General features: G+C 40.6%; 1 protein-coding gene across 1 annotated transcript; it reads right to left on the bottom strand.

The window, feature by feature from the left end:
• Nucleotides 1-935: 935 nt before the first annotated feature.
• On the bottom strand, nucleotides 936-12,690 carry LOC127942300 (olfactory receptor 5M3-like). Its single transcript, XM_052537978.1, has 2 exons — nucleotides 11,773-12,690; nucleotides 936-1,004 (listed from the first exon to the last, which is right to left on the bottom strand). Exons 1-2 carry the CDS (start codon nucleotides 12,688-12,690, stop codon nucleotides 936-938), a joined length of 987 nt encoding a protein of 328 aa, XP_052393938.1.
• Nucleotides 12,691-13,035: the final 345 nt, after the last annotated feature.

Below are 13,035 nucleotides of genomic sequence, written 5' to 3'. Positions count from 1 at the left end.
AGATATTTGTGGCTGTTTGCGGCTTACTGAAGCGGTGCTACGAGTATGAATAATAATTTACACTGAGGTGAGAAATTTCACATCACGATTCCACTGAAGATCACTCGATCTGTTATTGACAAAAGAATGATCTACATCATCAAATTTCTGAGAATGAGAGCTTTCTTGTGATTATATGACTTGATTGTTTTGTAAAAAAAAAAAAATACATTCTTCTGAAAAATTATTCGCAATTGTCAAGCTTTCAAATGAACCCAATATATGGGCTGATACCATATAAGGAAGGCTTTGCAAATGAAGCACAAACATTTTGCATGTTATTTTTGGTCCCACTACAGGGTCTGCAGAATCTATGTGTAAAGACAGTGACTGTTATGACCTCGGGTTAGCTGTAACAGAAAAGGAAATAAATAAATAAATAATCTCTCACCAGAGAGATGCCAAATAAACAATTTTTATTTTCTTTTAATGGGAATCTTTTCATGGGCAGAAAAGGCCAAAACAATAAACAAAACAAACTTTTCTTTTAAACGAAATAGCCTCAAATGGAAATAACGAAAACTAAATACAGACCAACTTACTTTCCCTCAACCCATAAACAAAGTGAGAAAAAGATTCATAAAATAAATTGGCCCCTAACCCCCTACATCCCTTAGTATGGCAAACTTGTATTTACAATAATATTTAAAAGTTATTTACAAAGTTTCAGGGCGTACACAAAGCAGAATCCAAATCCAAATCATAGTCATAACAGGCAATGACAAACACACAATGGCAAATTCACTACACAAAATATATCTCTCTGGTATAACACTCACTACCAAACTACGACAAAGATACAATCAATAGCAGAAAATAGTTCCGAATGCTAGCAAAACCTGATAGTACTGTGTCAATGAGGCTCAAAAGCACTAGACGAGTGTTTGGGGTGATCTTTATATCTGGTTCAGGTGCATAGTAGGACCAGTCACCATCTTTAGCTGGTTAACAGACGACACACCCATCTGGAACACAAACATGTCTACACACACGAGCAGAGAGAGAGAGAGAAAAGAGAGAGAGAGAAAAAAAACTGTTCACAGATGCATAGCATATTTTAAATGTCATAAAAGTGACAGACAGCACTATTTCTAACAAAATATCAGAGTGATTGACAGAGATAAACTAGAAACATTATGTGTGGTTTTGTATTAATGTCCAAGATAGTGAAATACATTTATTAGTCTTAGAGTAAGGGAAGCACAACTTGAGAAATGAGAGCATCCAATGGGCGTAAAAGCTACGGATTTATTTTGAAATATTTGTATGTTTTTTAATGTTATCCATAGATTTTTGTGGATTTTTTAAAAGTATCGGTTCAGGTCCTGTTTAGGTACCAGTACCATTTTAAAAGTATTGATATGGCACCAGTATCATAAAAGACCCAATAGATACCAAACCTTGCCCGGTAGAGATCCTTGCCCTGTTAAAATCCACTTTGTACTTGTTTATCGTCCCCCAGGTCGACTGGGAAACATTTTGGAGGAGTTGGATGTGTTACTATTAAACTGTCCTGAGGATGGTACTCCTCTGGTACTGCTCGGTGACTTCAACATCCACCTAGAAAAACCCCAGGCTGCTGACTTCAACACTCTGCTCACCTCGTTTGATCTCAAATGAGCGTCTACTACAGCTACTCACAAATCAGGCAACCAACTGGACCTCATCTACACACACTGTTGCTCCATGGACAACACTTTAGTTGCTCCACTACACAACTCAGACCACTTCCTCATAAATTCTGGCCTCACACTTATTCCTGACACAGCACGGACTCCTTCGCAGGTCACCTTTCAATGCAACTTACGTTCACTCTCTCCCTCTCGCATATCCTCTATGGTTTCATCCTCACTTTCGTCACTCTCTCAGTTTTCAGCACCTGACACGAACAGTGCTACTTGACACTCTTTGCTCTAGAGAGGAAATTGTACAAATCAAGAAACTCTACCAACTTCAGTGTGTATCAGTCACTCCTTTCTTCTTTCTCTGCAAATGTCTTAACTGCTAAAAATTAATACTACCACAATGGAATTAAGAACTGTTCTGACTCTCACACACTTTTCAAAAATGTCTCTTCTCTTCTTTGTCCACCTTCTTTATCGACTCCTACAGCCGATGACTTCGCAGTATTCTCCACACCGCAGACTGATGATAATTTCATAACGACTATTACACACTCTCTCTCCTCTTTCTATCTACTCTAAGAAATGGATGTTTCTAAACTTATCCTTACCAATTTTTCTACTACTTGTCCACTTGATCCTATCCACACTCACCTCCTTCAGACCATTTCTTCTTCAATCATACTTTAACTTACTCACACCATTACACCTCTCTTCCCTTTGGTACATTTCTCTCCACATTTAAGCAGGCTCGGTTGAGCCCACTGCTTAAGAAACCATCTCTAAATCCAGCACTTCTAGAAAACTACAGACCTTCTTCCATTCATTGCAAAAACACTTGATGACTGAACTACTGTGAAGAGAGAACTGAAGATGAACACCGAGCCAAGCCAGATAACGAACAATAGACTGACTCGTTCACGAGTCAAGAACCGGTTGCATTGGTTTTCGGATCACCAGTACTTCTATCGGACAGTTTGATTCAATAAACCGGTTGAAGAAAATGGTTCACCGGTTCTTTTGTGCTCGACGTAATGGCGTCATTGGCAATGATTGCCCTTGAATCAATCCTTCGGTTTACCCGCGCTCATAACACTAGCACAGAATCAGTTCAGAATCAATCACCAAAAGAATCAGTTCGGTTCAGATGCTCTGTGTGTCAGTCTGCTTCACGCTGAATCGCACATGCGCAGTTTTATCAGATCTTCGGTTCTCGAATCGGACGCATCTGACAGAAATGGTTCTTGACTCAGCACTTCAGTCAGTGTACTGTTTGAGTACATTAATTACTCCAGGATATTGGTTTGTTTTAACTCAGAGGGAGTGTCAGACGCATTAAAATAGTTAACAGCTTAAGTCATTTGTGGATTAATGCATATTGGAGACGAGAACCATTTAAAACGATTCAGTTCGATTTGGAGAACTGGTTCAAAAATATCCGGTTACATTGAATGATTCGTTCGCGAACTGGATATCACAAACTGCTGTGTTTGGAACTCTCTCACAACAGACATGGAAGAGAAGACAATGCTGAATAAAGTCGTAGTTTTTGCTATTTTTGGAAAAAAATGTATTTTCGATGCTTCAAAAATGATGTCACATGGACTGCTTTGATGATGTTTTTCTTACCTTTCTGGACATGGACAGTAGACCGTACACACACTTTCATTGGAGGGACAGAGAGCTCTCGGACTAAATCTAAAATATCTTAAACTGTGTTCCAAAGATAAACGGAGGTCTTATGGGTTTGGAACAACATGAGGGTAAGTTATTAATGACATAATTTTTTTATTTGGGTGAACTATCCCTTTAAGTGCTGAGCATTGTCACATAACATCATTTTGATTGTAATTTTTATCATCAGCTCAATGGTGTATGCAGATTATATGAAATTTCAGTGTAAGGCCAAACCAATCCAATAATGTTAACACCAACTCACAATTCAGTATGAACACATGTAAGTCTTGTCTAATGGTACACAACTTACAAAGTATCATGTTTTTATTAATTTGTCATGTGTTCATTTTTAATGTAGCCTATGTGAATGTTAAAAGTACCATTCTGGCAGCAAGAACGATCCGGAACTAAATGAAGATTAATGTTTTGGCATGTGATGTGTTTATTGAACCAATCAGATAAGAGTAAATGGAGAGTCAGCGAGGTCCATGTACGTTTTGATCATTTAATAGGTTATAGGTTATAGTATTGTATAAATATTGTCCCACTGTTAAATACATTGCAAATAGTTCTGTCTCCTTGGATAAAAGTGAAGTGGAAATAAAAATTAATAATAGACTGAACAGTGATAATATGTCTGTAACATTTACCACTCTTGTCAAAAGGCACTAGGTAGGGGTGACATTAATAAATAATTGTGGAAATTAATAAAGTTAAATTTATGAAATAAATTTGAAATAATGTGATGAGGGGAGAAATTTGAATCAGTTTATTGAGCTAGCCATCCAGATTGACAGTCTCATCAGATAGCAAAGACCAAACACTCTTAGCCCGTACCCACTGACAGTGAGGAGACTGAACCCATGCAAGATAATTCTTATCATCTATCAGTTGAAGAGAGAAATCGTAGACTATCGCAATGTCTCTGTTTGCACTGTGGTCAGTCGGGTCATCTCCAAATCTCCTGTCCTTCACGGTAACACTCGAACAAACAAACACGCTAATTTAGGGATTCTCATTTTAACATGTTATAACAGTTAACCGACCAGAAGAATTTTGAACGATAAATAGCCTACATTCAGTTAAATGTTTTAAAAAAATATTTATTTATTTTCCAGGAATGTATTTAAATATTTAAAAAGGTTTTCTGCATGGTTAAAACCCTTAAACCTATATAAAAAGTTTTTATTATTATTATTATTATTTTATTATTTATTATTTATTATTTTATTTTCAGAAAAAGGCCTATAATGTCAATGCGAAATGTTTACAACCATCATAATTAACACTGTAAACATAGCTAGGCTATTTTAGTTCCCCTCACTCCACAAAAATTCTTTTCAATTAATAGTATTTAGAAAATAAAAAATATAAATAGGCTGTTGGAAGCTATAGGCCTATATAAACGACAAGCCAAAACAAATTCATTTAGGCTAAAATTAAACTGAAACTAATGCTGGGTCTCTCTTTTGATGCAAAATCAAATGTGGTAAAGTGATCACGCTTAATGGCAAATATTTTACTTGTGTGATATTTAGTGGGTTTTTTTCACTTTTGATTGATTGTATTTTGTTATGAAAGTGAGCAGGCTGCACTTTTGTCAAGGAAGCAAAGCTTAACTGTGTGCGTGCATGGGGCGCTGGCGCAATCACATACATTTTTTCCTTCTAACAGTGGAAGCAACTTGTAATGGAAATAGGTCAATTTATCTCAAAGGGAATAATTTAAGATTTTAAAGGGAATTTGAACAGAATCACTGTTTCACGGCTGATCACTGAGACGCCCTGCGATTCACTGAACGAGCCGTTTAACATCAAATCTGCGCTGGATATTAATATCCAAACTGTAGTGAAAAACTATCAATTAGCACAGTAACAAGATCGGCAGTTTAAGACATTAACTAGTAAGCACAAACCACAAGATACTTCTCTTTTCAATATGAATAAGGCTTTATTAGATAAATCTAAGACATACTGTATAAACTAATCTAACACATAAACGCACGCACTCACACATTCAGACAAGTTGCAGGAAGATCGAAAGTTCGGGAAAGATGAGTTTAAGAGAATTTTTCCACTCTTGCAGGGTCTAATTTTTGGACATGACTCCTATGACAAGAATATGATACATTTCAAGCAAGCAGATTCGATTACATAGACACTAGACATGAATATGTATCCTTAAGCTATCCAATAGTTATTAAAAGACATACACAATAAGTGATTATAACATGATAGTCAAATGTGTGGGTTACACATAAATGAATATGGAGTGAAGCGATGGACTGATTCATTTATAAGTCTTTTTGAGTTCATTCTGGTCCATATATGTGTAGAAAAGACAGTTTATTTGCCATTCTTTTGACAAAGATTTCTGTGGAAACCAGAGGTTCAAATATATATACAGTGGGGATCGAAAGTTTGGGCACCCCTTGCAGAATCTGTGAAAATGTTTTAATGTTAAAACATGTTTAAAGTTTTCACCCCCCAGCTCTTAATGCATCTCGTTTCCTTCTGGAGCATCAGTGAATGTTTGAACCTTTTTAATAGTTGTGTTTGAGTCCCTCAAATGTCCTTAGTGTGAAAAGATGTATCTCAAAATCATAAAGTCACTGCTGGAAAGGGTTCAAATATGCAAAGATGCTGGAAAACTGAAGAATCTGCAGGACTTTTTTATTGAAGAACGCTGCTCAGTTTAACTGTTCAGAACAAACAAGGGACTCATGAACAACCATCACAAAACAGAAAGACAGTCAAGGATCATCAGGAAACAGAACACAGTATTAAGAACCAAGGGTTCCCAAACTTTTGAGTGGGGTTATTTTAATAATTTCAGCAATTTTTTTGTCTTGTGGACTAAATGTTAATATCTTTTATGTACAATATCCTACTCAGGACAGTACTAAATAAAAAATAACATGCATTTAGTATGATCTCTCTTCATTTTTGAAAATTACTCATATTTTCACAGATTCTGCAAGGGGTGCCCAAACTTTCGATCCCCACTGTATATTAGTGGTGGGCATAGATTATTTTTAATCTAGATTAATCTCACTGTGATCTTGAAATTAATCTAGATTAAAAAAGAAAGGGTTTATCAAGCTAGGTGGTGGATTAGAAAAGGGGCTCATCTCCTGTTTCCAAAATGCATCACAAAGTGCTTGAAAAGCTGTAAACTAATTCCACATTGCACAAGGTGAAAACAACCTTACGCCTGTCTTCAATGTAAAAATTAAATATACAATCAAACCTATTTATTCAGACACCTTCAACATTTCTCACATTATTACAGTTTTGCTATATATATATATATATATATATATATATATATATATATATATATATATATATATATATATATATATATATATATACAGAATGAAGGTTTTTTTCTTCATTCTGTCACCGATGGAGTTTCGGTTCCTTGCTGCTGTCGCCTCTGGCTTGCTTAGTTGGGGTCACTTCATCTACAGCGATATCATTGACTTGATTGCAAATAAATGCACAGACACTATTTAAACTGAACAAAGATGACATAACTGAATTCAATGACGAACTGCCTTTAACTATCATTTTGCATTATTGAGACACTGTTTTCCAAATGAATGTTGTTCAGTGCTTTGACGCAGTTTATTTTGTTTAAAGCACTATATAAATAAAGGTGACTGATTGATTGATTGATATATCAAAAATTATATCTGGTGTCTGAGTAATTTTTGGTTTGACTGTTAAAACTACAAAGTAATTCAGTCAAGAGCAGTGAGTGATTATCGTTCATTTTCTTGGATTAACATTACAGCAGCCAGTAGCTAAATTAGGTACGGTCACTTTAAGAGACAATGAACGCATCCAATTAAATACACATCCCATTTTTTTCCTCAACTGTTTACTTTGACTTAAGAAATAACTCACAGTTTTTTCAACCATTATTTCCAAGGTGGATATTTTGACATATTTTGTATGTATTTGTCGGCACAAGAGCAAAAATAAGCAAATTCGTTGTTCAAGTGTTTGGAGACACCTTTCTCTGCGTGAGCCCTGAACACCAGAACACCACGACTACTGAATTGGGCTCTTTCACATCTTTTTGTTTGTTTAAACTGCGATTTGAATTTGTTCGTTCAGTTGCAGGAGGGACTTCGAGGAAAACTTTGCAGAAGAGAGCTCGGTTCAGTGTCGCTGTCCGTGATACGCGGCTCTCGATCTCTCTGTGTCACGCTGCCAGTCTTTGTTTTCCTGGGTGTTCCCTAGTGAGCTCACTTCCCCTTAGGCACTTCACCATAGGCACTTTAATTCCGCTAGTCTGGTTGTGTCTTCACAGTAATTGCACTCCAATTAGAATCGCACAGGTGTTGACAATACTCTGTCATTAGTTTCCCTATATAGAGCTGTCTTTCTCTGTTGTCATCATGGAGTCCTTACCCTATGTGTCTCATGCTCTCGTTCCCCCGAGACTTCCTCTACCTTCTCATTCTTCCGAGTTCCCCGTTTCATCCGGTTCCCTCTTTTGGTTACGTTTGTCTCTCATGACTGTTTATTTTTGTAGTTACCCCTCTGTTTAAATAAAAACCCTTACCTGCATTTGGATCTACCCTCTCTTTGTGTTTTCCCAAACCCAACCGTGACAGAAGGACTCCAACATGCCTAGATCCAGCGGTGTGAGATTTCGAATCGGTTCCCCAGCCACCATGGAGGAACGGAGGGGGAGATTCCGGAACTTAACCACCCTTCATCAAGAGGGAAGGGAGGTGGGTGGCCTGGCGCAATTGTTTTGGACTTTGGCAGTCGGGTTAGGTTACAATGATGCAGCACTAAAGGATTGGTTTAATAATTGCCTGGATGATCCTTTACCTCAATGGGAGATGAAGGGGTTAGAGATCCTGGACTTTTGGGGGTTTACCAATTACCTGCACCATCGTGCTCAGTGGAATGCAACCACCACACCAGAGTTTCCAGACAAGGCTGCCAGCTCAGCCCCACAACCCAAGATGGCCACCAGCCCAGCCCCACAGCCCAAGATGGCCACCAGCCCAGCCCCACAGCCCAAGATGGCCGCCAGCCTAGCGCCACAGCTCAAGATGGCCGCCAGCCCAGCACCACAGCACAAGATGGCCGACTCAACGCCACCGACTCTCCATCGTAGAGGGCGGAGGAGGAGACAGGCAGCTACTGTTCCTCAGGACCCGGAGAACGTTCCCGAGCGGGCGGCTGCCGTCCATGAGGCCATTCCCGATGCGGTACCCGCTGCTGTTCCGGAGGCGGTGGCCGAGGCTGTTCCCGATGCGGTGCCCGCTGCTGTTCCGGAGGCCGAGGCGGTGGCCGAGACCGTTCTCGATGCGGTGCCCGCTAATGTTCCGGAGGCCGAGGCGGTGCCCGATGCAGTTTCCGAGGCGGTGCCCGAGGCAGTTCCCGAGGCGGTGCCCGAGGCAGTTCCCGAGGCGGTGCCCGATGCTGTTCCCGAGGCGGTGCCCGATGCTGTTCCCGAGGCGGTGCCCGATGCAGTTCCCGAGGCGGTGCCCGATGCAGTTCCCGAGGCGGTGCCCGATGCAGTTCCCGAGGCGGTGCCCGATGCAGTTCCCGAGGCGGTGCCCGAGGCGGTGCCCGAGGCGGTGCCCGAGGCGGTGCCCGATGCAGTTCCCGAGGCGGTGCCCGATGTTGTTCCCGAGGCGGTGCCCGAGGCGGTGCCCGAGGCTGTTCCCGAGGCGGTGCCCGAGGCTGTTCCCGAGGCGGTACCCGATGCAGTTCCCGAGGCGGTACCCGATGCGGAGCCCGATGCTGTTCCCGAGGCGGTGCCCGATGCTGTTCCCGAGGCGGTGCCCGATGCTGTTCCCGAGGCGGTGCTCGATGCAGTTCCCGAGGCGGTGCCCGATGCAGTTCCCGATGCAGTTCCCGAGGCGGTGCTCGATGCTGTGCCCGATACAGTTCCCGAGGCGGTGCCCGAGGCTGTTCCAGAGGCGGTGCCCGATACAGTTCCCGAGGCGGTGACCACAAGGCCGTGGTGGTCTTCTACTCCGCCCTGGGGGACTCTGGCGGTGACCACGAGGACGTGGTGGTCGTCCGCTCCACCCTGGGGGACTCGGGCGGTGACCACGAGGACGTGGTGGTCGTCCGCTCCGCTCTGGGGGACTCCGGCGGTGACCATGAGGACATGGTGGTCTTCTGCTCCGCCCTGGTGGACTCCGGCCTCGACCACAAAGACGTGGTGGTCTTCCGCTCCGCCCTGGAGGGCTTTGACTTTGACCACAAGGCCGTGGTGGTCTTCCGCTCCGCCCTGGTGGACTCCGGCCTCGACCACAAAGATGTGGTGGTCATCTGCTCCGTCCTGGTGGACGCCTCAACATGCCCTTCATGGACTTATGTTTTGTGTTTTTTGAGTTCTGTTTCTGTCTGTTCCTTTTAGTTTAGTCTGGCCCTCCTTCCCTCCCCCTGAGCCTCCACCTGTCCGCCTCCCTCCTGGACTCCTTGTTTTGTGTTGCACCTTTCCATTCCTCCTGGTTGCTCCTGTCCCTGTTTTCTGTCCCTCCGTCCCTCCCCCTGGTCCGCCGCCGCTCCACCTCCCTCCTGCCTCTTTTTCTGTTGGGGTTTTCCTGGGTTTAGGTGGAGCATCTGGTAGCTGCTCCGTAGGGAGGGGGTAATGTCACGCTGCCAGTCTTTGTTTTCCTGGGTGTTCCCTAGTGAGCTCACTTCCCCTTAGGCACTTCACCATAGGCACTTTAATTCCGCTAGTCTGGTTGTGTCTTCACAGTAATTGCACTCCAATTAGAATCGCACAGGTGTTGACAATACTCTGTCATTAGTTTCCCTATATAGAGCTGTCTTTCTCTGTTGTCATCATGGAGTCCTTACCCTATGTGTCTCATGCTCTCGTTCCCCCGAGACTTCCTCTACCTTCTCATTCTTCCGAGTTCCCCGTTTCATCCGGTTCCCTCTTTTGGTTACGTTTGTCTCTCATGACTGTTTATTTTTGTAGTTACCCCTCTGTTTAAATAAAAACCCTTACCTGCATTTGGATCTACCCTCTCTTTGTGTTTTCCCAAACCCAACCGTGACACTCTGTGTGCGCACCAAACACAGCGCGCACGTAACCAGCTACTCTGTTCAGATTTTCCGCGTCTTGTGTTTGTATGCTTTAATGTTTAAATCGTCAAGTGGTAAGGCTTAAAAACACGTGAAAAAGACTTCTACTGTCCTGAGCATCTTTTTAGGCTGGCCTCAGCCAGTCGGTTATATAAAATATCAAGGTGAAAGTCATAATAGCTTGCTAAGTATAGACCCAGCTCCCAACCCAACTTTGAGAATTGATTAACGGCGATATTTTTTTTATCGCCCGATGAGAGTCTCACGTTAACGCAGCACGTTAACGCCGATAATGGCCCACCATATATATATATATATATATAAAAACTATAAACTAAACACTGGAGTTACAGAAAGCCATAGTGTTAACAGCTCTGATGAAGAGTGGTTATCAGGATCAACTAAACACTGGAGTTTCAAAAGTACGTGAAATATAAAAAAAACATTTTGCAGCATAGAATCTTTCAAATATGTTTGAGAGTTTTACACACCAGTCTGTTATTGTGGCGACATTTCCACGCCCGAAACGTGATGCTGAATGAAACAAATTGTGATTGGTTGTTTGACATGTTGGTCAAACATCCTCATTGGAAGGCCTTTGCCAATCAAAGCTGCCATGAATTCCAGACCTTCAGCCATAAATCTGAAAGTCTGGCTATGTAGACTGTGAAGCTGTGTCAAACATAGAGCTTTACATGATGAGCTCTGCTCTCTATGGATCAGCAGCTGCAAAAAAGCAGGTTTAAATATTCCGATGTGATTGTGATTTCAAAGGTGTTATAGACATAGCAGAAACACATTCATTTAGGAATAAGATCCTGTGTGCTTGAATAAACGTGCATACATATGAGCCTTATAGTCTATGTATTTTTTTTAGCCCATGCCATATTTGTACCAGACCTCAAAAGTAACCCATGACAAGACCCGGGCGGCGCTTCTGCCACACATGACTTGGATGAGGCAATTATTTTTAATATCGTGTAGCACAATGACTTCATGAATAACAAGCATTTTCTTTAAAAATCTGTTATAAATTACACAAAGTGCATTTGTACAAACTTGTATGTGACAAAAAGAGCAAGGATAAATCGTACAAACATACAATATGACATTTAGATTTAAAAAGGCATGGAGGAGAAAACTCCTAGGAGATCATTATCATCCAGGGGACTTGATATTATTAAACAAATCTATATTTAGTCATATTTTTGGTTTTAAGATTGCACTTTATTAGTAATATGCTTATTAATAACACACTTATCCCCTTTTTGTCGAAGTTCATATATGTGAAAACCCAATTGTCATGACTATTGTTTTAAATTATGTTTTCGTCTTTTTGGTGCATGTGAAACATTTACTCTTGATGCAATACATAAAGTAAAAACACTTTTGCGCACTGCTCTAATATTTAACCCATAGATAAGAGGATTGAACACAGGTGGGACTATCACCAGTTCTAGAGCCAAAAAATTACGCAAACTCTCTGAAATATCATCTGAACCATATCTGCTATACATAATATCAAAAAGCAAAGCAAACGTGAAATTTATCAGTGAACATATATGTGGCAGACATGTTTTCCAGAATTTCCTTCTGTTTTCTAAAGATAATTTACAGGCAGCAATCAGTTTAATATATGACAATATGATAATTATTACAAAGCTTAAAAATATAACAGCAACAATATATCCATAGACGTTATTAACAAAAGATGAAGCACAAGACAGTTTTACAACTGACCAGTTGTCACAATATAATTTATCTATGTGATAGGCACAAAGTTGCCTTAAATTTGATAACAGAGTGGCAGTGAACACAGATAAAGTTGGAACAATCCATGAAAACAGAATTAATTTCACACAAGTGTTTTTAGTTAATCTGGAATGATAGTCTAAAGGTTTACATATGGCTACATATCTATCATAAGACATCACTGTTAAGATTGTGAACTCACACAGTAAAGAGCTGTAAATCACAAATATCTGCAGGGCACACATATGAAAGGAGATCACATATGAATCCAATATTAAATCAGACAACATTTTAGGGTAGAATCCCGTGGCTCCATAAATCCCATTTATACACAAATGACCCAAAAATATGTACATTGGTTCATGAAGAGATTTCTCCATTATGATGGCCATAATAAGACGAATATTAATTGACAATATAAGCACATATAATGCAAGAAAACAAATAAAATATGCATGCCTGTATGATTTAGAATCTTTTGGCACCATCAGAGTCAGTATTACAGGGTTAGACATGTTATCCATCATGGTAAAGATATGATCCTTCAAATCACATAAAAACAAATGACAATGCAAAACAAATTGCAAACAGTATTAGTACACATTTAACACAGTTTACAACTCATTAGGCTTCAATATCCATCCACTGCTTGCTGTAGGAATGACAGTGAGAGTCTCCTGCAAATAAAAATGTTCAGAGCTGTTTGTGATCTCAACTGAATTTTATGTGGTCTGGTGGGTTTTTATAAGTTTTTTTTTATCATTAGGGATGTCTGTAAGAGATGTTTTGAAATCCCCTGGGTGCAATTATTCTCTCACGAAAAAAAAAAAAAAAATCCATATCCATCAAACTTAATAATCATACTTTAT

Source organism: Carassius gibelio, chromosome A21 (assembly GCF_023724105.1).
Source record: "Carassius gibelio isolate Cgi1373 ecotype wild population from Czech Republic chromosome A21, carGib1.2-hapl.c, whole genome shotgun sequence".
Classification (NCBI taxonomy): domain Eukaryota; kingdom Metazoa; phylum Chordata; class Actinopteri; order Cypriniformes; family Cyprinidae; genus Carassius; species Carassius gibelio.
Note: the sequence above shows the minus strand (reverse complement) of the source record. Positions and strands in the feature narration are given on the sequence as shown.